Source organism: Erpetoichthys calabaricus, chromosome 3 (genome assembly GCF_900747795.2).
Source record: "Erpetoichthys calabaricus chromosome 3, fErpCal1.3, whole genome shotgun sequence".
In the NCBI taxonomy this organism is placed as follows: Eukaryota; Metazoa; Chordata; class Cladistia; order Polypteriformes; family Polypteridae; genus Erpetoichthys; species Erpetoichthys calabaricus.
This window is the reverse complement of record NC_041396.2, coordinates 42,580,335-42,604,677: the sequence shown is the minus strand read 5'-3', so window position 1 is coordinate 42,604,677 and position 24,343 is coordinate 42,580,335. Positions and strand designations below refer to the sequence as shown.

Here is a 24,343-nt window from a genome sequence, read left to right as displayed (position 1 = left end):
AATAAAACATGATGGAGAGCAGAGTAACCGAAAAACACAAATGCATTCACAATGCCATCTAAAAACAATCTGTGGCACAAAATTACCCAGAGGCTTTTATCCTGTGCATCCTAATGCCCCAGTGCAGTGACAGGGACACTGTGCTGCGAAAACTGGCACCATCCTTCAGATGAGACATAAAACCACGGTCCTGACTCTCCTTGGTCATCACAGATTCCTATACATCTTTCAAAAGGTGTAGGGTGTTTCCCGATGTCCTGGCTAAATTGCCTAACACAGTTTGGTCATTCTGGTCCCCTAATCATCCCCCTGTCCCTTATGAGACCTATGTTTCTGACCCCTTCACCACCTAATAGGTAATGTGTGGTGAGCATACTGGCATAAAAATGGCTGCTGTCATATCATCTGCGTGAATGGTGCCCATTGGTAGTGGTTGACAGGGTTACCCATTGTCTAAGTAAAGCGCTTTGAGTAGGTTAGGTTAGTAGTATATAAATGTGATTATTTATTAATCATTATTAAAATTTATATAAATGTAGGTTTAGGAATTTGCGCCATACACAGTCAACTTGCTAAAGGGCACAGAGCAAATCAAAGGAAACACTAGACCTGATTACCAATAACACATGCAAGATGTTTTTACCTGCAAGCTCCCTTACTCGGTGAATCTCTCATCCCTCCTGCACCCCAGCCCTACCCTCTCTTAAAGTGTGCTTATTCTTGAATGCTTTGGTGCGTCTTGGGACCTGGCACTAGGAGGTAGAAAGCTGCTAGGGGTTGTGGGGTCTATTTCCCATATCCTGCCTGGCTCTTATTACACATTCACTGAGGCACATGCTATGCTCTCAACGCTCTCGGCATTGGAATAAATTACAAACAAGTGTGGAAGAGATATACCGAGGTGACAGTTAACCCATTCAAGAGTAGCTACAAAGCACCTTCATTGATTACTTATGAGGTTATGAAGTCTGACTAATTTTCATGTCAATGGAGAAGGGCACAAAGCATTTCTAGCTCTAAGGTGGCAAGTAATAAAGGGAATTTCTGCTTTAGTTAAACTGTATTGAACAAACAGGCAAAGGTGCACTGTAACCATTCTGTTTTTTCCTTGAAATACTTTTCATGAATAAAGTGACCTAACAAAAAAATCAGAGAAAAAAAAACATTAAAAAGTACCCATACATCACCAGGTGGCTAGAACTTCTATAGAAATACATTATGAATAATGTGTATGTGTTTAACCACTGCAAACTGAATCTCATTCTCATCCTATTCAATTCACCTCAGAGTGTTGGGGTCAAGGAGTCTGTCGTGGCAGCACTGGGTGCAATGCAAAAAATAACACTGGGTAAGATGCCAGTTCATCATATAATCCTTTCATTTTCACCACCATACTCGCACAGGGCCAATCTACAATCACCCATTAACATAAAATGTATGTCTTTGCGAATGTGAGAGGAAAACTGGAGTACAGGGAAATAAAACTAATGGAGCCCCAGTGAGAACATGCAAACACCACAAAGACAACAACTAGCATGTGGTGTTTGAACTCAGAACACTGGCTTCATGAGGCAGTAACACTTACCAGTCTGCAAATTATATCCAACCATTTAGCTGAAAGCAAGACAACATCAGGAGCAAGTGCAGAAACTACCTTGGACACAACATCATTGCATCATACTAGTCAACCTAGTAAAACAGTTGTACTTTGGGGGTGAAAAAACCCTGCACAGGGGGAGTGCAGACTATACAATACATATTGTATAATATAGTAATTGGTCCGGGTTACAAAGAACAACCTTGGTTTACAAGGGCTTTTTGGGAGTTTTTCCTTGTCTTCTTGGAGAATCAAGGCGGGGGGGCTGTCAAGAGGCTGGGCCTGTTAAAGCCCATTGCGGCACTTCTTGTGTGATTTTGGGCTGTACAAAAATAAATTGTATTTGTCTACAGTCACTTTTCACAACTCACCTACTAAATTTGCTCTGAGATTATGCTTTCAGTGAAAAGGTATTTTTCAAAGGGCACATATAAGTAAACAGAGCAGGATTAGTGTTACATACTGTGAAGTAGAACTGCTCTGTCTCCTGCTGGTTGGCTCGTCTCTTTGCAATGCTGGGTTTGCTCATAAAGGTCTCGGATACAGTTGACTTCACCGACTCCATGGAATTACTATACTGGAAGCAATCAGAAACATCAAAGTCTTCAATCGTCACAATGTCTTGGATTGTCTGTAAGGTTGCCTCCATGGTCTTCTTCACCTGAAAGTGCAGAAAGAGCAGTCAAACATCCTATCCAATTGAAGCTGAAGTTTAGCGTATAAAAAGCAAGGCGATAATGAGAAATTGCAAATGAAGAAAGATAAAAATCAGTTTCTTAATTTCTCTCTCTCTTCATGGCTGCGAGCAGCGTTCACAATGAATTAACTGTTAAAGGAGCAAGAATTGTGAATTTTCATCAGGTACACAGTTTGGCTACTGAGCCATCATCACTTATAATTCTCACATACTTTTGTCACTTCACAATTCCATGTAAGCACAGTCCTATGTCTGATTATATACTTCTCCACCCACTTTTATTTTGGTGAGAATTAGAGCTACATGTGCATGTGGGGAGCTGAAGACTTCACTGGTAGCAATAAACACAATATAAGAACTAGTCATCACATGTCAAAACCAGCTAAATTCAGATTGTCAGTGTATCTACAAAGCACATTAGTGAGATCTGGAAGGAAAGATCCCTAACAGACATGGGGAGAACATGCAAAACCAATTCAGAAAGAGACTGGGTTGGAAATTGAATGTACAATAGTGTGGCTGCAATAATTATAACTGAAATGTGTTTGCATCGTTACCAGTATGCGATTCATTATAATGATTATAAATGAAGTGGATTTCTTTTTTATTTCATCATGGAAATGAAGATGAATAATCTTAAAATTAGGGGGAGTTTGAAATGGCACATTGCAGGGCTCTTCTCTTCTGCAGATCATTCTGGCATCCCCGAGTATTTAACCTACAAGATTCACTCAAGTTGTTTCCCATCAGAGCTAAAGCACTGCATAATATTACTACAATATTTCATAGTCTTGTGTAAGAAAATGTATTATTTCCATATTATGTTGCGCATTTTTTAATAAAGTCTGCTGCTGTAATGTACTGGTCTTGCTGCACCTGTTTATGCTCTTCTCTTGTGTGTTGTCTATATAATCTATTAGGGTTTCATAAGCAAAATGCACAAATCTTTTTGGCTCAGCACCAAAGGCAGTTCACCAAGTTTCTTCTATAAATGTTTATAAATGATTCTAATTGTTATGTGCTCACTCTAGTTCATTAAAGATGGGGGTGTGAAGGAAGTGTGCAGTACAAGTGCAGTTAGCGCATAATGACAGCAGTAGTGGTCCACAGGTGACTGAATGTTAGCACTGTGTCTTGAGAGTGCAGGAGGAGTAACAGTAAACATGCTGTCCTCCATACAGCAAAAGCTGGGATTAGGAAGTGCAACCCCCACTGCGCGCTCAAAACGTTGCGATGTTGCTGAAAATACTGCAGAAGGCATTCACAGCAGGCACTGCTACACACCTGTGAGCAAGCCTGATGGCAGTGACATACAGCTGAATTTCTGTTGGCAGTGTTTTCACAGTGCAGGAGGAGTGAGAAATGGGGTGGACTGGTGTGGCTAGCCCCACACAATGCAGTTAAAATTTGCTAGGCTGCGTTTATTAAAGCTAGTGACGAATTTTGTGGGTGAAGGGGGTTGGAAAGCAGCAGTGGGGATTAGTATATTAAATTTATAACCCTCCATATGACACTAAGTGTTTACAGTATTTATTGTCAAATAAAGGTGGGCTGTAGGATAACACTGGATTTCAGGTATTTTATTACCTTGCTAGTCCTGTCCAAACCTGCTTCTAGGCAACGCCAGTCATAGGAAAACCTAATAATCTGCTTTCACTACTATGCAGACGACACTGTTCTTCCATATGCTTAATTAACTGTGTAGGTAAAAGATTGGATCGGCAATTACCTGTAGAAGTAGCAGGCCTAAATATTTGTTTCACTGAATCAGCACCTGATTTAAGCATTACCTCTGACAACATTCGATCTTTTACCAGATACATTACAATACTATCTACAACCTGCTTTTTCAAACTAAACAACACAAGAAAACAAAGACATTTTCTTGTTCTGCATGAAGAGAAGTTGATTTACGAATTTGTTTCTAGCAAAATTTACTACTATAATGTGTTATGCGCAGGCTATTAAAATCATATTTGTAGCTTTCAGTGAAATCATAATGCTGCTACAAGAATCGTTACTACATTTTCTTCTTAATTCTTTATACTAGCTTTTGGTTACGTTTAGGGCCGATCTGAATATTCCTTTCCTTACATATAAAACTTTAAATAGTTTGCCCCTGTTTACCTACAAGAACTTATCAATCTATACATATTCAAGTGTACATTACTATCTCATGGTGCTTGTCTTTTAAAGATTCCAGAGATTAATATAACATTAGTGGGAGGCCACAGTTTTAGCAACAGGACCACAAAATTGTGTATCTGCCTACTTGTGTTAAGTGTGTCCCACTGGCCTCAGCATTTAAATCCAGGGTGAAATCACACTACTTTAGTCTGGCATACACTGATTAGAGTTGCTCATTAGCAAACAGAATTGTAATATGAACAGCTAATCATTTGCAGTGATTTTTGCCCTGATGAACCCCCCTGGGGTGTTTAAGCTACATATTATGATTGGCTATCAAGCCAAGTACAAGTACAAGTAAAGCAAATGTCAGTTGTGAATTCAAACCTCCTTGTCATTTAGTTTGAGAAAACAAAATGATTTTCCATAAATGTAAAAATACAAGGCCATTTCTTTAATGGAGCACACCTCTTCATTTTCAATCTTGAGTGTAGACAGCCGAGATTGTAATTGCTGGCACCTCTGTAGAAGCTCCCCCTGAACTGGCGGCTGGGCACATATATGAGCCACCTGCGGTGAAAACCAACAGGAGACACAATTAAGCAGGTTTCATAACCTAGTAGATAAAAGGTTAGAGAATGGCAAATACATTTTGCAAAGTCAGTCCCCACCCTTGGCTTGCCATGTAACCCTGAGCAAATCACATAACCTCAGATTATAGAGGAAAATTGAAATGAATTTCAATATGGGAAGGTATATGCTCAAAAATAAGATGCTTATCTGCAGCAGACCAACAAAATTGTGAAACAGCTTCTTCCTGGTGGAGGTAATCTGTTGAAATTTTAATCCAATGGTAGGCCAACATACAATCTAGACCACCAGAGAGACAGGCTAGCCACCATGGCAACTGTGCATTCTTAACCCAAAAACCTAGGAGTTAGGAGAACATGTTTGCTTTTATACTTTGGTATTTGCAAGTTTAAATAAAAATCTTTCAATAATTACGTATCTAATGAAAAAGCAAACGCCATATAAGATTTCCACTTTCTTCATCCTGTTTGGCAAAATGAGACTCCCATCACCTGTCACCTTTCTAGATATCTCTGCTTATCAAATCTGGCCTGGAGGTTCACTATAAATGAAGCGGACTTTGACTTCAGAAAGTCATTCAGTGCTACTTGTGGAATGAACACTGTCACAAGGCAATACAATAAATACAATACCATTTCACAAAATGAGACATTAATATTGCATTAATTTTCAGCTTATCATGAAAATGGATTATAGAGATATATGGTGCAATGCCAAGTGGGCAGCCTGACAGCACCTGTGTAATTGCTGTTAGAATGATAATGAAGAGTTTATGGATGTTCTCCATGTGGTCACGTAGGTTTACTTGACTTCCATCTAAAGACACACTCACAGGTTTACTGGGAACGTTAAGCAGATTTTCTGGAATGAAGCAACAACTTGTTCAAAAGCTGTTTGGAGAGGCTCGTTTCCCCAAAATCTCATGAACTGGGCTAAGAAATGGATAACTTGATTGATATAATGTTGCTTCTAAAGAATACAATGAAGACAATTTCCAGGCTATGGAATATAACTACTGTATATGGCTACTATTCATAATTTAAAACAAGGTAAAATGCATCACGTCTTTCATGCTGCCATTTGCCAGGATCGTCTGTGAAGTGCTAATAATGTGATACAACCATATGAAGCCAAATCTCCTTACTAACCCAACAAGGAGGAGTATATTGAAAAAGTAAAGACACAACCCCCACGTGTCTGATGAACAGTTAGTTATTTTATTAAAGTAAATAACGGGCCTCCTAATAGATTCCAGCTGTGCTTGTGAGCCTTTCAAAGAATCATTAGGAGATAACATTTCAGGAAATGGCCAACAATATCCAGCAGTCAGTTCAAGCAGTAGGGATCAGGGGGTAGGGGGGCCAGAATCATGTCAGTCAATAAATTTACATTATTTTAACTTGAAGGCTCAGTCACGCTAAGAGCTCTTTTCACCAGGTAGCAAGATCTTCTTTGTACAGTTGTACCAGGCTGCAAAAAAGTGACACAAGCCTCAAGTGAGAGGAGGAGGAGGAAAAATAAAAACATACACACAAAATTCTTGGAATCCAGACAATGCGTGAGATCCCTGAAAAACAGACTGTAATAACCTGCCAGATGAGAGCGTTAGACACGCTCAGTGCTGTAGGCATCTGTTAATTGTAGGTATCACGTCAAGTCTAGCAGGCAGGAAGTGGCACTCTGTTTATTCTCAATTCAAAAGAGTCCGCCTTTCAATTATCAATGGTATTTAAGAGTAATGATTATAAAAAGACAGTTTCAAACTTAATATTGTGAGCAAAGAAAGAGGAACACATTAAGAGTTGTACGAAAACGTGGAATGAAGTACAAAAGGTGAAGTCTTTTAGCAGACATACAACAAGATGATGTGTTATTAATATTCAAGTCAACATCTACAGGAGTGAAACGATCAGCCTAGGAGCTTGCACATGCTAAACAAAATTTGACTGATAACCTTCAAACAACTAATAAGGCTGCAGCAAGTTACAGAATTTGTATCTGGTGTGACATCTATCAGAGCAGTGCCACCGAGCTAAATGCATACTTCCTCAAGCTACTCAACACAAAGAGAACAATAAATAAAGTAGAGAACTGGACAATTTGTTTCCTTTTTATTCGTTTTGTAACAAGAACATTCTCAGACTCACTTAATTCAGTTCAAGGTCGGGGGGGTTTGGGTTGTCACAGCCTGCAGGTGCAATTCAGAAAACAAACATGAACAGGGGTGCCAGCCCATTGCAGGGCCTATACATGCATCATTTTGATTGTTAAAGTTAATGGTCTTGTTTCATATTTGAACTGGCACTCTATGATGTGGCACTCTTTAGATGATGTGTGTGTGTGCTTTTTAAACATTACTAAATAAATCCCAACTTGACTAAGAAAGTGTCTGAAGCAAACATAAGAAAGCCACGGCTGGGGGGAAAAATAACTTGAAAAACATAAAATTGAGAAAGTGACAAATGGAATTAAGAGAGTAGGCTGCTGTTTAATGAAAGGAGACTGTAAGATTCAATCTGTTGTCTTTATAGCCATATTTGAGTTAATGGGACAGAACACAAACAGAGAGATGTCTGGCTGTGATCAAGACAAGAAAAATATTCCACAAAAGACTTAAGAGGATTTTTTGATCATAAAATCTCTGATGTGTTCCTTGAAATCATTTCCAGTCTATCTCCCAGCTTTGACTGTATACTACTTTATAGTGGACAGAGATGGGAGTAGATTCATACCTGGTGGCATGGATCGTGAACTATCTTACAGACGGACCTCAGTATGTGCGTCTCAAGAACTGCAGGTCTGACATTGTGGTCAGCAGCACAGGACTGTACTTTTTCCGGTCCTGTTCAGACTATATATATCGGACTTCCAATACAACTCTGAGTCCTGCCATGTGCAAAAGTTCGCTGATGACACTGCTATTGTGGGCTGCATCAGGAGTGGGCAGGAGGAGGAGTATAGGAGCCTAATCAAGGATTTTGTTAAATGGTGTGACTCAAACCACCTACAACTGAACACCAGCAAAACCAAAGAGCTGGTGGTGAATTTTAGGAGGCCCAGGCCCCTCCTGGACCCCATGATTATCAGAGGTGACTGCATGCAAAGGGTACAGACCTATAAATACCTGGGAGTGCAGCTGGATGATAAACTGGACTGGACTGCCAATACTGATGCTCTGTGCAAGAGAGGATAGAGGCGACTATACTTCATTAGAAGGCTAGCGTCTTTCAACATCTGCAATAAGATGCTACAGATGTTCTATCAAACGGTTGTGGTGAGCGCCCTCTTCTATGCAGTGGTGTGCTGGGGAGGCAGCATAAAGAAGTAGGACGCCTCACGCATGGACAAACTGGTGAGGAAGGCAGGCTCTATTGTAGGCACGGAGCTGGACAGTTTGACATCTGTGGCGGAGCGACGGGCACTGAGCAGGCCCCTGTCAATCTTGGAGAATCCACTGCATCCACTAAACAGTGTCATCTCCAGACAGAGGAGCAGCTTCAATGACAGACTGCTATCACTGTCCTACTCCACTGACAGACACTCCACACTATTAGACTCTTCAATTTAATTGGGGGGGGGGGGGGGCTTAGGTAAGGGGTTGGGTGATCTGTGCTTAAATGGTAACATTATACAATCACTCTTTAATTAATACTGGTTTTAACAGTATGCTGCTGCTGGTTATTTGAACAAAAAGAATGATTCAGATACGTCATTATTGACAAAGTGAATAGAAAACATCTTGGCTATAATCAAGGTGGCTCACCACTGCCTTAATTGGAGTCTGCACTAAGTGGCTGCATAACAATCAGGAATGACTCCTGCTCAGCCCAGGGATGCAGGGCACTACAGAGGATTGTGTAGCTGGTATAAATATTTATTGCACACAGCTCTGACCTGTTCAGGACATATTTAAAACATGGTAAATAGTATAATTAGAGGCCTTGGGCATCCTGCACAGTCACATTTCTACCTCCTTTCATCTAGGAAATGACATAGGATGAAAAGTACTTGCACAATTATATTCAGGGTCAGTTTTTATTGAAAGCTTACAAGGCTACACCCACACATGCTGACAGGTCTGTTTTTTTTTTTGTGTGTATAGCACAGATATGTTAAATTCAATATATGATGCTGTATTCACTTGTTGGTACTATACTGCTCTCACTAGTCTGGGATGGACATGCAAATAAGAATTTCCTTATACTACATACACATGATAATAAATCAGCACTTGTATGGTTCCCTCAAATTTACCTTAAGAAACACAGTGTGTGAGGAGATATATTAAGGCCAATTCATACTTTATACAAATGCTGATCTGCAGTCATACTTTCAGAAAGAATGGTGTAATTTTGATGTTCTTAAACAATGACGGCATTTACCTGGACATTAACTTCAGAATGTGTGGACTTTTCAACATTAGACTACTCGTGTACTGCAAATGGCATACTATATATAACGTGTTCATTGGACCCTTTTCCTACTCCTCTGGTAAAAGCTAATGTATCAGATATAGGCCCTCTTATTGCTGATATCATTAATCACTCTCTCCAGAACGGCTTAGTCCCACTGGCCTTGAAAACTGCAAAAATTAGACCTCATTTAAAAAAATCCTCTTTGGATCCTGAAGTGATAGCAAACTATCATCTGATCTCCAACCTTCCATTTTTGTCTAAGGTTTTGGAAAAGGTTGTTTTGATTCTGCATCAGGATCACCTCAAAAAAATTCAATCTGTTTGAAAAATTTCAATCTGGTTTCCAAACTTCTCACAGTACAGAGACAGCCCTGGTCAGAGTCGCCAATGACCTCCTGATGGCTGCTGACCAGGGCTCTCCATCACTCCTTATCCTCCTGGACCTTACAAGCTGCATTTGATATGGTAGATCATAATATTCTCCTTCATCGTCACTATACAATTGGACTTTCTGGCATTGCTTTGGAGTGGTTCGAGTCCTATCTTACAGACAGGGCTGAGTATGTAGCCTTGGGGGATGCTAAATCTCATACCCACACTGTCACCTGTGGGGTCCCACAAGGATCAGTCCTTGGGCTGACCCTCTTTAATATCTATATGCTACCCCTGGGTCACATTACCTGTAAGCATGGAGTTTCATTCCATTGCTATACAGATGATACGCAGCTCTATGTGAGACTGGATTCGACTTCTCTTACACCTCCATCAACTTCTTCCTTTTGCTTGGATGAGATTGAGGCCTGGATGTCCAAGAACTTCCTCAAGCTGAACAACACCAAAACTGAAGCTCTTAATTGGCAACCACCATCAACTTCGTTCCTCTGTAAATTGTATTTCCTTTTCTGACCATACCATTACCCTCTCCACTTCTGTTACAAATCTGGGTGTCAAGTTAGACTCCCATCTGTCATTTGATACACATATCCATCACCTTTGTAAAATTCCATTCCTTCATCTCCGTAACATAGGCAAACTCCGTCCCTACCTCTCACTCTGTGATGCTGAAAAGCTGGTTCATGCCTTTGTCTCATCCAGACTGGACTATTGTAATGCACTCCTCATCGGGATACCCAGTAAGAGCCTTCAAAAGCTACAACAAATTCAAAATAGTGCTGCAAGAATCCTGATGAGGGTGCGGAAATATGAAAACATTTCACATATCCTTCGATCACTTCATTGGCTCCCTATCCATCTCTGTATCGAATACAAACTCTGTTTACTCACCAGTGAATCCATGGAAATGCTCCACGATATCTTAAAGAACTCCTTATACTACAATCCACTACAAGAAACCTCCGTTTTACAAATACCTACCGCCTTCGCCCCCCTGTGACCAAACTTCATACAATGGGTGACCGAGCCTTTGCAGCCGCTGCTCCACGGCTCTGGAATGCCCTACCAGAGAGCCTAAGAACACAGCAGATTGTGGGCTGTTTTAAAAAACAGCTAAAGACTTTTCTAGTTAGGAAAGCTTATTAACAAGAATGTTATAATTATTGTTGCTTTAATCACTGTTTTTATCTTGCTTTGCCTTTGTTTAAACTTATGTTGCACTTTGAGATTTACTGCTAATGTAAAGTGCCCCTATAAATAAAATGCATTATTATTATTATTATATAAATATAAAATGTTATATAGACATACAGAATTGTGCAGACTATATAGTAACTGCAGAATCAAAAACGTAACATCAAAATATAACCATCTACTTTGAAAAACTTTTAAGCATACACACTTCATGTCCACTGACAGCATTGCAAAACCTTTAAAATAGCAGCAAACTTAGAGCAGTTAGCTAGTGGAGTATCCGTGTGGAGGTGGGATTATATTTTAATACCAGGTAGCTCAAACTTAGTTGCCAATATAAAATGTTTGTTTTAGAGGTATGTTCTCTTCCAGAAGATTCTTAGTAGCATAGATCACCAACATGTACAGTAGATAAAATTCAAAAGGTGGCAGAATGCTCACATGTTGCATTAAAACATATAATGTATTTTCAGAACCTACTCATTCATATACACACGTTTTTTTCTCTGTTACAAACACTGTACCTTTTGGGTGTTGTTATAATGTCCAGGTTGCAGATTAAAAAATGCTATAAACACCTGAATATGTTCAAGGAGGCTTTTTAAACAGTGTAAATATACTGTACCTCATAAACATTCATACTCAGTGAATTGCAAATTGAAAGACAGGGGAGGCAGGCAAATATAATCACTTGCTACTTTTAAGTTTTGTCTTCTACAAATGAAATCCAGGTTTTGTAGCTTTGAAATTACACATAAAAGACAAAAGCATTACATAAACAAAACAGCAAAAAAATTCAAACTGTATTAAACTATTCTGATGTGGCATTATCAGCGTCCAGCATTATACTTTGTTAGAAATCATGAAGGTTATCTGTTTCACTTCAAGTGAGATTGGTTGGCTACCTCCAGTCATCTAATGCATCATCTATAGTTTGATAGCCAAAACACACTGGAGCTTACCGTGTCTCCCATGTGGGACTGAAAGTCGAATCTGGCAGGTGGACAGAATACTGTGTTATAGGTCACCATCAGGCACTGCTTGTCACTGTTGGCGTTGAGGTTCTCTGCAGCATTCTCAATCATTTCCAAACCCTCATGCTTGGATTGTGCCAAGTTGAACTCGGCAGATAGATAAGTACGGAGGGCACGGTTCAGGCTTGCATGGTAGCCGAGATCACAGCACTGGAAAAAAGAGATAGTTTGATGAATGCTGAGCAAAATACATCATCACTGACTTGTGTTTGAGGTGGAGAATGATGGCTGCTTAGAATCAGTGTCGTCAGATGCTGGAAAAGTATGAGGGGCAGAAAGGTAAAAAAGTATTTTAGGAATAGCAAAGATGTACAGTAGGGCTGTCAGATTGAATTGCTGTATTTGATTACATATATAATATAGCAAAACAAGGAAAATTACTTGAATCCAAATACTGAGATGTGATTGTAAAATCGTGGTTGTTTAATTAAACTGCACTAATCTCTACATCTATAAAGCTAAACCTCTGTTTGTTCATTCTTTACTCACAACTTTGTTTTTTCCTCCACAGACTTGACATTTATCACACAGGTACTTCTCAACATACTGTACATCAGGTTTCTGACATATAACTTCCAAGGGGTTCCCATGTACTTACAGGCAGGGTGGACTTGGGTTCAGAAATAGTGGTGAGAAATACAACAGTGTGATTTATCAACAGAGAAACCGCACTACATGTATTTTATTGTTGGAGTGATGGTTAGAAAACTTGTCCAACTATCTACTGGATTTAAGTTTTTCTTTAATCGAGCATTTCTTTCACTACTTTTTATCATGGTCCAAAACACCTCCAAGGTGGGAGCATACCCCTGAAGTTATTTGTTACAATTTGAGGTTCCTTGCACCAGAAAGAAAAATCAATATTACTGCATACAAAGAAGCTCAATAATACTAACAATAGCCATGCACTAAATGCTGCAAGTTTACGTATAATAATAATTGTAAATATATTAATCATAAGTACCTTTTACCTTTCTTCTTTCTAACCTGGGCAATGCCAGGTGACTCGGCTAGTTTTTATTTGGCATTACAATAAAAACACTAAACAATGAAATGGTATTTTACTCACAACCCCATCACATCATTTTTAAGATCAGACTTTCTGTATTTTCAAATAGATTGCTTGCTTGTCATTAATGAAATGTACAGCCTTCTGCTTTTTGAAAATACACATTTCAAGAATAATTTTAAGGACAGATTTTTTTCTACCTTGCTGCTCTCTTCTTAGACTTTCAGATACCATTCCTGCAGCCTAACAGTATTTTTATGCTCTTAATCCTGCTCCTGTTTGCTCTCCAGCCAGAGGTGTCTGGCATATAGCTATTTTATTTTAACATTTTTAATATCTTTTCATGTCAAGCAAATGGCAGCTGGTTTGCTTTCTCACTTAATACAATTGAAAATAATAATACATTTTATTTTTAACTGCTGTATTTCTCATTTTAAAGAGTCTTAATGCAGGGTTAGCAACCTGCAAGCAATTTTTCTTATGGAGGCTTGACATATAAGGTCCAACACAAACAAAAAATACACTGTGTTTCTAATTCTTTTTATTGAACAAATTTAAAAAATAACTATGAGTAGGCACGCAGCTGCATAGGAGGCTGCCAATGTGAAAGGCTGTTGAGGAGGTCTATCATATTTGCTTTCACATCTTCTACCAACAAAAAATGGGTTCCTTTAAGCACCGCCTTGTGCAATCCAGATATGTGTGCATCTTCCCTGTAAGCCTCAGTCAATAACTGAAAGGTATATGTTTGTTCAGTTTCACAAGAAACTTGATGTAAACTTGCTCTTCACTCTTGTGTTTTCAAACATTTTCCAAACGAGGGTAAGAAAACATCTATATTTGATCATGCGTCCATTCGTACTGAGTGAAGCGACTGCATTGAGTCTTTTCTCATTGTGACAAGGTAGAAAATGTTCTATAACACACTCGTTGTTTCTGCCTTCCCACTCTTGGTTCCCAAGCTATAGGGTTAGTCTTGTTTTTTTTGTCGGACCTCGTATATTGCTCTAAACAGTGAGGCACAACTTAAAAAAACAGCTCACCTGAATTACATTTGCATGAACTGTAAAGGGGTAAACAGTTTTTAAACACTCGTTTTACTCTACTTTATGTGAATTACAGACCCAGTACTCTCACAAGCAGCTCTAAAAAATGTTCTGCAGACCTCGTCTACTATCCAATTTTCTTCCATCTAGCCATGGCACCGACTATAGCCAACATTTCTTATGTAGGCTGACATGCATTTTGTATGTACTGATTTCTGCTTATAGTAAAGGCACCTGCTATGTACAGTAAATAATGATGAACACAACATTCGGTTGTTTCATTTGTAAAGTACCCAAGAATCATTTTATAAATGATCAACAACTTTATATGTTCTGGCCTCTGGTGGCCCTGGGAAGTAGACCAGCTAGTAGAAGACCTAGTCAATGGCTGATTTAATATGTGCGAGCAATCGCAAGCGATTTAGCTTGGGTTTCTTAAGAGCATTAGAGGTAGGAGCAGGCAGAGTGTAGCATGTCCAGTTCAATTTTCTCTTTAGTTATGTCACTTTGTTTGGACAGCAAATTCTGCTTTTGTGAAAGGCTGGATTTTCAAGTGTTATATTCATGTGAAAGCTGTGGCTTCCATGTGTGTCTTTTCAAGTATAGTAGACAAGTCCTAACCAATTCATGCTTTATGGGTGCAAAAGGATAGGTAAACATATTACTAATAATAATAAATATTTTAGAAACAAGTTAATGGCATTCTTATTATAATATAGCACATATGGCAACACAGAAATATCACCCAGAATTTTTAACCTACATTATAGAGTCAAATGCATACATATTTTTAATATGAATATAGAGACTAATTTGACAGCCCCAGTATACTGAACGATAGGCTTGCATCCTTCTGATCCTTATTAAACTACATTGCAGGATCTTAAAATAAAAAAACACACACACTTCATTTTAAAAACACCTAATACACACTTTTCCCGACATGCTGAAGAGGCACTGACTGTGACTTAAAAAAAAATCTAGTTCAATAGGCAGAAACTCAGTTATGCTGTGAACTTTCCAAGTGCCTGGAACAGAAGTAATAAAAACAGTCACAAAAAAAAAAAAAAAAAAAAAAAGCAAGGATTTCTTTTTTCCTTACGTCAATAAGATCAGAGAGGTCATGGATGTAGTATTTGAAGACACAGCAATTTGTGGCCTCTAGGGCTAGAAGGTATTCGTTCCTGGCCTTGATTGCTTTTAACTTGTTTTCAGTGTATTTGGCTTGACGCTGTTAGGGGAAAAATGAATATCAATAAGCCAACAGGTCATAATCACCATAATCACTTCAGTTCTTTAAAGAAAATGAAAAAAATTGTTAGTGACTCAAGGTGTGTGACCTTCTCTTTCATTTTTTCAATCTTCTTGACAGAGCTGCGTCGAATGTGCTTCTCCTCAATCTTGATGTTGGTGAGCGCATCAGGGGACCGAGGTGTCTGTTTCTCCTCCTGTCGTACTGACCGACTAATCTGTTTCTCTTCCTGCTTCTCAGCTTCCTTCAGCTTGGACTCTGCATTAATACTGTCCATATTATATATATGGTAGGTCTTCATGACCTGCAAAGAAGAAAGTAGTCAGCTTATTTACTCGGATCCTTTAGGCAGATATCAGTCTATAGCACCTAGGCAGCTAAAATGTTCTAGTGCCTGTCCTATCTGTTACAAGTTATTCAGAGGTCATTTCTGTAAGCAAGAATATTTTAGTACTGTATATAATAATATAATTATAATGTAATAATATATTTTATATAAAAGTGTCATTGTAACCATAGAGAACATTCAGGGTGGCCTTGTACCAAGAACTGTTGACATGCAACAAATCCAAGAAATTTTCAAATAATTTAGTGACAACAATTGATCATTAGCTTTACACCTTACTAAATTTCTCAAAAGAAATGTCTCCAATCAAATCAAACTCAAATATTCCCTTAAACAGACACATAAAAAAATCAACTCCAATCCATTGTCGCTCTATCCTTCCTGACACCTTCTCAGAGGAAACCTGAAGGGCCAAATACTGGTTGTGGATGAAAAAAAAAAAAATTCATTCAGACGATACACAGACATTGACATCATTAGCCCAATGATCCTGTCAGAGATTACTTTCCATTAAGAATAATTATGAAATATAAAGTAAATATATTATTAATCACCCAAGGTGTCTTTTAAGGGGCTTCATGGAAATGGACACCATTACACAAAAAACATCAGACGTTGGCTGGTCATTACAGATCCTGTTGTATAATGAAACCTTGACCAAAGAGCCCAATTTTAGCTTTCACTGGGGATGCCAGTTAACCAAGGCAATGTCATGTAGTGGTTAAGGCTGTGGACTTCAAACTCTGAGGCTGTGCGTTCAAATCCCGCTACTGACACTGTGTAACCATGAGCAAGTCACTTGATCTGTCTGTGCTCCAAATGGAAAACCAAAAGAAATGTAACCAAAGTCACCTTGGATAAATGCATCAGACAAATAAGCAAATGTAAATTTAAACCATATGTCTCATTGAAAGTGGACTGTCCACTGAGGAATTTCATGGTATTGGACATTTTTGGCCATTAAGTCACCTAATGCAAACAGACTAGCAAGTATTAATATGGCTAAATGGCCAATACAAGCATTTTTACTAACCTAAGGGGCTGGGTACAGTCTTTCAGTAATGTATGTAGGCCTGACTGTACCTTCATGTCCTATGTAAAAACAAGCATAGTGAGCTATTCAAAGCTGACTAATGCAGTTCTTCTAGTAAGTTACATTGGCTAACTTTTCTGTCACATCCTATATGAAAATATTTTCGAGTGAGCCACTCAAAGCTGTCTACTTTTGAATAAATTCATTAATTAATACATAATATAGATAACCAACTATCATTACGATTCACAAAGCAAGTCATTATCACTACTGCAACCAATTAAAATGATTATTTGTTAAGGGTCTTTATGAAATAACATGTTTGATGAACAAAAGGGAGACTGTTTAGATCATCGAGCTCATTTGGTTAGACATATTGTTACAATATCACACCTAGTTACTTGTTACAAAGCTATTAAGGTTTCCTCTTCAACTACTGTACATGACTCAGTAGTGTATTCCAGATTACTATGACTTTGTGTGGAAAAAATGGCTTCCTGGATTCAATCATAATTGCACCTTCTCGTAATTTCTATCTGTTTCAAGTATGTGATTTACTATTTAACTAAGTATTCTGCTCAATCAATTCAAATTGGTACCTTTAAATATTTTGAAGTCCTGAGTTATGCCTGCCTGTGGCCTTCTGTGCTTAAGACGAAAGAGTTTTAATTTAGTGACATGTCCTTTATTCCTAAAACGCAATTAGTTGCTCTCCTCTGCAGTTTTTTTTTGTTGTTGTATGTGGACAGAACTGCACGCATTATTCCAGATGTGATCTCCCTATTGCATTATACAGACTGAGCAGAGCATAATTTGATTTAAACAGTTCTTACAAAGCCTGGTATTTAATTTACATTTCAAATTTTTGCACATTACCTAGATAATGAGAATGTTTTCTTAAGCCAACTTAATTAGTGATTTTCAGTCATAGGCTTCACTTATATAATCTTGATGTGTTGGAGGCAGTTGCGCCACACTTGTGTGGCCACTGACAACCAATGAGTACTCACCAAGAAGTTAAATTCACAAAATGCGGTCCCGAGGAAAGAAGAAACATGTGTTTGTCTCTGGTTTGTCATTCAAGAACATGATAGCAAAAAGAAAAGGGTAGATATTTATGGCTGAATTTGCCATACCTATAAAGTCATCATACAGACTCCAGCACTTTCAGACAGCATTTCATTGGCTGTTAGAATGCAGCACGCTTGCAATACTTTGGAAATGTGGAACTGCTTTAAAATGTGCACAGTCCAGTGACGTGATCCAGGAACTGCAGTCATTCATTCTGACATCCACTTCTAGTAGAAGTGGAGCAATGATCATTTGGATTTGATGTAAACCCAGAAATCATTTTCAGAGATTGCTTTTCCTCAGTCATCGTCACCCAGCCTGTATCATTAACACTCCATTTTCCTATGTGCAGCACTTAGTTTCTTTATGAACATAAAGCCACCAAAAGCTGCCCCAACATTAAAAGTGTTCAGAAATCTGCATATGAATAAATATGCTTTAACCAAAAACTGGCTTTACAATAACAGGCTCCACAGAACTTGATCATTATAAGCTCCCAATCCAACTAGAGATTGCTTCCTGGGAAGAAAAAATTATATACAGTGCATCCGGAAAGTATTCATAGCGCATCACTTTTTCCACATTCTGTTATGTTACAGCCTTATTCCAAAATGGATTAAATTCATTTTTTTCCTCAGAATTCTACACACAACACCCCATAATGACAATGTGAAAAAAGTTTACTTGAGATTTTTGCAAATTTATTAAAAATAAAAAAACTGACAAATCACATGTACATAAGTATTAACAGCCTTTGCTCAATACTTTGTCGACGCACCTTTGGCAGCAATTACAGCCTCAAGTCTTTTTGAATATGATGCCACAAGCTTGGCACACCTATCCTTGGCCAGTTTCGCCCATTCCTCTTTGCAGCACCTCTCAAGCTCCATCAGGTTGGATGGGAAGCGTCGGTGCACAGCCATTTTAAGATCTCTCCAGAGATGCTCAATCGGATTCAAGTCTGGGCTCTGGCTGGGCCACTCAAGGACATTCACAGAGTTGTCCTGAAGCCACTCCTTTGATATCTTGGCTATGTGCTTAGGGTCGTTGTCCTGCTGAAAGATGAACCGTCGCCCCAGTCTGAGGTCAAGAGCGCTCTGGAGCAGGTTTTCATCCAGGATATCTCTGTTCATTGCTGCAGTCATCTTTCCCTTTATCCTGACTAGTCTCCCAGTCCCTGCCGCTGAAAAACATCCCCACAGCATGATGCTGCCACCACCATGCTTCACTGTAGGGATGGTATTGGCCTGGTGATGAGCGGTGCCTGGTTTCCTCCAAACGTGACGCCTGGTATTCACACTAAAGAGTTCAATCTTTGTCTCATCAGACCAGAGAATTTTCTTTCTCATGGTCTGAGAGTCCTTCAGGTGCCTTTTGGCAAACTCCAGGCGGGCTGCCATGTGCCTTTTACTAAGGAGTGGCTTCCGTCTGGCCACTCTACCATACAGGCCTGATTGGTGGATTGCTGCAGAGATGGTTGTCCTACTGGAAGGTTCTCCTCTCTCCACAGAGGACCTCTGGAGCTCTGACAGAGTGACCATTGGGTTCTTGGTCACCTCCCTGACTAAGGCCCTTCTCCCCCGATCTCTCAGTTTAGATGGCCGGCCAGCTCTAGGAAGAGTCCTGGTGGTTTCGAACTTCTTCCACTTATGGATGATGGAGGCCACTGTGCTCATTGGGACCTTCAAAGCAGCAGAAATTGTTCTGTAAATGTCCAATCAACTGAATTTACCACAGGTGGACTCCAATGAAGCTGCAGAAACATCTCAAGGATGATCAGGGGAAACAGGATGCACCTGAGCTCAATTTTGAGCTTCATGGCAAAGGCTGTGAATACTTATGTACATGTGCTTTCTCAATTTTTTTATTTTTAATAAATTTGCAAAAACCTCAAGTAAACCTTTCTCACGTTGTCATTATGGGGTGTTGTGTGTAGAATTCTGAGGAAAAAATGAATTTAATCCATTTTGGAATAAGGCTGTAACATAACAAAATGTGGAAAAAGTGATGCGCTGTGAATACTTTCTGGATGCACTGTATTATATATATATTAATTGCTCAAATCTAATAAACACAAACTGATAAAAAGACATTTGTCCCAAAGTGTGCTTTTGCATGGCTATACTCAATGTGCCCAGGACAGGCTTGGGCTTCCTTCGGCCCTATACCGATTAAAGCTTTAAGCCATATAGCAAGCCAACCACACAAAACTAAATGGTAATTAGAGCTTTATGAAAACAGACATCATTCCTTTGGCCTCCATGTCATCTAAAATTAACTGCCCACTTAGGACCCTTTCGCCAAGGACCCATGTTAAAAAAATAAACAGGTTGAAAATAGACACCACTGCCCCAAGGAGCCACCCAAACCTCACTGCCCACTTAGAAGATTCATGAAAAAGGTCACCATGTCCCAAAAAAATCCACACAAAGCTGATTGTTCATTGTGGATTTTCATATATGTTGACCAGTTACATTTTCCCAGAATTCAGTGAAAAACTTCGCAAATTTAGATTAGAGTTTAAAGTCAGTTTCCTGGGTTCTTCCTGAGCCATGTCTGCCATTCTGATTCAAACAATGAGATTGCACAAAAGTACAGTTTTTTTATCCCAGTGGTCTTTCCAGAATTTTTGTGGTAAGAGTATATCAAAAGTCACATCTATTTTAATACTCTCTGCAGTATTTGCTTTCACTCTTTAAAAAAAAAAAATGGAAATAAGGCCCAGTTGTTTACAAAGGCTACGGAAAATGAGCAAGCAGACGGCTGCTCTTGTGAACATCCCACTCAAGTAGTTATTAACAAAAGAAAAAAAAACACAGCAAAACTCCTCTCTGCAGCAGGAGGGCGCTACATAATTGGTTCCCAAAATAACTCCTAGATGGCTAATTAAAATGTCTTGTTGCATTTGGGCAGACATCCACTTAATTAGATATGCACTTGGTCTTGCAGGAGCAAGCTGATCGGCTGCCGCATCTGCTGTGGTGAAGTGATCCCAGAGACAAGATAATAACATGGTTGGGCTCACTTTCAAAAACTGCTGAATAAAGCAGAACCACCAAATATGCCACGTCTGTCTGCAAAATCTCCCTCACAGCGCCCTACTGAAGAATGGGACAGACACAGAAGGGAGGGAGAAGCTGCCATGTCTTCTGCTTCTAAGAGGCATACCGACAAGAGTGAAGTAACAGCGTTGCGTTCTAACTTCTACTAGACTGTTTAAGCAAGCAACAAAGCAGAGACAGTTGATTTAACAAGTACAAGAAAGTAAAAACCAAGAAGTAAAGATCCTAAGTTTAGAATTAATGAACATCATATAGCAGACGTATCTGTATAAGAAACTGATCTCCGATTCCCCCCCCCCCCCCCCCAAAAAAAAACGTGCTTCTTAAACAAAGAAAACTTATCATGGCAACATATTCACGCTAGAGTGACCTTTTTTGTTACAAGATACTATTTTTTCCCCAAGCAGTGCTCACAACTAAAGGCACTATATAAATTTGAAAACTGAACACTGAAATGTTCAATACAAAACAGAATGATTTGAGCATGTATTCACAAAATATACACTTTAATCTTTTTGCTTCATTATAAAATTTTACTGCTCTGTAAAGCACTCTGAGTCACTGTGAAAGCCTTTAATCAGTGCATGCAACAATTACAAAACAAAACATTTCATGATACTGTTTATAAACTAATTTATTCTCTCAATATTAGTATTCTTATTTTATTTTAAAACTATCCACAATTCTACTTACCAAGCATAGACTTTATTATACATTTTAAAAAAAAATTCAGTTGAGTATAAATATTAGTGGTTGGTTGGTCAATCTGACCTTCAGCTGGACATGTTTCTTGCCCTTTGCAGGATGGAGAGCTAATTCATGATTCCTTTTATCATTAAATCTATCAGCCTTGGGGAAAGGAACCAAGTTTAAAAAAGAAAGATTTGCCATTAATCAGCAGCTCTGCACATGCAGACAAGTGAATAAAACATTCATCAAAGTGCTCAAAAGGGGGATGTAGGATAATGGGAGTGGGGGCCTTAATTAGGGCATTTCAAACAACATTTACAGAACTTGGCTGCTATAGTAGCACAGTGATCAGCACCATAGTCTCAAAAATACTGCACTGTAGGTTTGAACCCTCCGTCTAATCACTGTCTGCGTGATCGGAGAGCTGGCTGGCATCCTTACCCAGCCGGGAGGCCCATGAAGTGGAAGGACAGGGGAAGGCATGCTCCTGTAGGACACTGCCTCCCCTGAACTGCTAGGTGGTAGCCTCCCTGGGTTGCAGCAGTGCCCTGGATTCCCTTAGGGACTTGGAGGTTGCTGACTCTGTCCTGTTGGGTTCCGTGGGTGCCACCAGAACTGAGGAACACTACTTTGTCAGGCACCCGCTTCACCCGTAAGTGCTCCCTGGCCAGTCTTTTGGGACAATGGAAGTAATCCCAGGTGCTGCATAAAAGAAGCCAGCTGCCCCAGCTTCCAGGAGCTAGAGTCAAGAGGAAGGAGGATGAAGCCTGCTGGGAGGAACAGTGGAGGCAGTGAGAGAGGGGAGATAAGAAGAAGAGGCAAAGAATGGCTTGTGCTTTCTGTACATGTGTTGTTGAGGAAGAGTTTCCCATGAATAAAAACCCTCTTGTTTTACTGTAGTTGTGTCCAGAGCCTGTCTGTGTCAGGTTTGGGGAGCAGGAGTGCTCCCTGGTGGCTACGGTGGATTATTCTCCCAGTGGTATGATTTTCTTTCTACATTCTCAAAGATACAGTATGTGTTTGAGGTAAGCTGGCAATGGTAAATTGGCTCAGTGTGGCTGTATTTTTAAGTGGGACCTATGATGGACTGCAGTGCTGCCTAATTATAGTTTCTTCTTTATATCCAAGGCTGCTGAGACCGACTCTAGCCTCCCCGTGACACTAAAGCAGGGGTGTTGAATTCCAGGCCTGGAGGGCCACAGTAGCTGCAGGCTTTCATTCTGACCCTTTTCATAATCAGTGACCAGGTTTCACTGCTAATTAACTCCTTTTCCCTGCATTTTAATAGCCCAGTTTTTAAGGATTCAGTCCTCTGAATTTATTTCTTTCTTCATTAAATGACAGCCAAACAGAAATGAGATGTGAAATGAGCCAACAGATGACCAGCTAAACTGGAATTTCAAACTCCAGCCAATCTCTTAATGAGAAGCTGATTCTTACTGTTAATTAAACCTGTTATTTAACTCCATGGCTTGTTGCTGCTCTCATTCTGACACAGTAGAAATTTCCAAAACAGCTGATTTTTCAGTTTTTTCTACAACTCCAATTCCAATGAAGTTGGGATGTTGTGTAAAATGTAAATAAAAACAGAATACAATAATTTGCAAATCCTTTTCAAACTATATTCAATTGAATACACTACAAAGACAAAATATCGATTGTTCAAACTGATAAACTTTATTGTTGTTTTGCAAATCTTCACTCATTTTGAATTTGATGCCTGCAACACGAAACAAAAAAGCTGGGACAGGGGCAGCAAAAGACTGGGAAAGTTGAGGAATGCTCAAAAAACACCTGTTTTGAACATTCCACAGGTGAACAGGTTAATTGGAAACAGGTGTTTGTCATGATTGGGTATAAAAGGAGCATCCCCAAAAGGCTCAATCGTTCACAAGCAAGGATGGGGCGCGGTTCACCACTTTGTGAACAACTGCGTGGGCAAATAGTCCAGCAGTTTAAGAACAACGTTTCTCAACGTACAATTGCAAGGAATCTAGGGATTTCATCATCTACTGTCCATAATATCATCAAAAGATTCAGAGAATCTGGAGAAATCTCTGCACGTAAGCGGCAAGGCCGAATACCAACACTGGATGCCCGTGACCTTCGATCCCTCAGGCGGCACTGCATTAAAAACCGACATCATTCTGTAAAGGATATTACCACGTGGGCTCAAGAATACTTCAGAAAACCACTGTCAGTTAACACGGTTCATCGCTACATCTACAAGTGCAAGTTAAAACTCTACCAAGCAAAGCAAAAGCCATATATCAACAACACCCAGAAACACCGCCGGCTTCTCTGGGCCCAAGCTCATCTGAGATGGACTGGTGCAAAGTGGAAAAGTGTGCTATGGTCTGACGAGTCCACATTTCAAATTGTTTTTGGAAATCATGGACGTCGTGTCCTCCGGGCCAAAGAGGAAAAGGACCATTTGGATTGTTATCAGCGCAAAGTTCAAAAGCCAGCATCTGTGATGGTATGGGGGTGTGTTAGTGCCCATGGAATGGGTAACTTGCACATCTGTGAAGGCACCATTAATGCTGAAAGGTACATACAGGTTTCGGAGCAACATATGCTGCCATCCAAGCGACGTCTTTTTCAGGGACGTCCCTGCTTATTTTAGCAGGACAATGCAAAGCCACATTCTGCATGTGTTACAACAGCGTGGCTTCGTAGTAAAAGAGTGCGAGTACTAGACTGGCCTGCCTGCAGTCCAGACCTGTCTCCCATTGAAAATGTGTGGCGCATTATGAAGCGCAAAATACGACAATGGAGACCCCGGA

General features: G+C 39.6%; 1 protein-coding gene across 5 annotated transcripts in view; it reads right to left on the bottom strand.

Moving 5' to 3' along the window:
• The window catches only part of srgap2 (SLIT-ROBO Rho GTPase activating protein 2), a 196,114-nt gene that overhangs the window by 37,844 nt on the left and 133,927 nt on the right, over nt 1-24,343 (bottom strand). For all 5 annotated transcript variants that reach the window (XM_028796687.2, XM_028796690.2, XM_028796685.2 and 2 more), the window contains exons 6-10: nt 15,444-15,659; nt 15,206-15,334; nt 11,977-12,198; nt 4,890-4,991; nt 2,061-2,258 (exon numbers count right to left, since the gene is read on the bottom strand). In XM_028796687.2, coding sequence (XP_028652520.2) covers nt 2,061-2,258; nt 4,890-4,991; nt 11,977-12,198; nt 15,206-15,334; nt 15,444-15,659 — 867 coding nt within the window. The remainder of the gene's footprint in view (nt 1-2,060; nt 2,259-4,889; nt 4,992-11,976; nt 12,199-15,205; nt 15,335-15,443; nt 15,660-24,343) is intronic.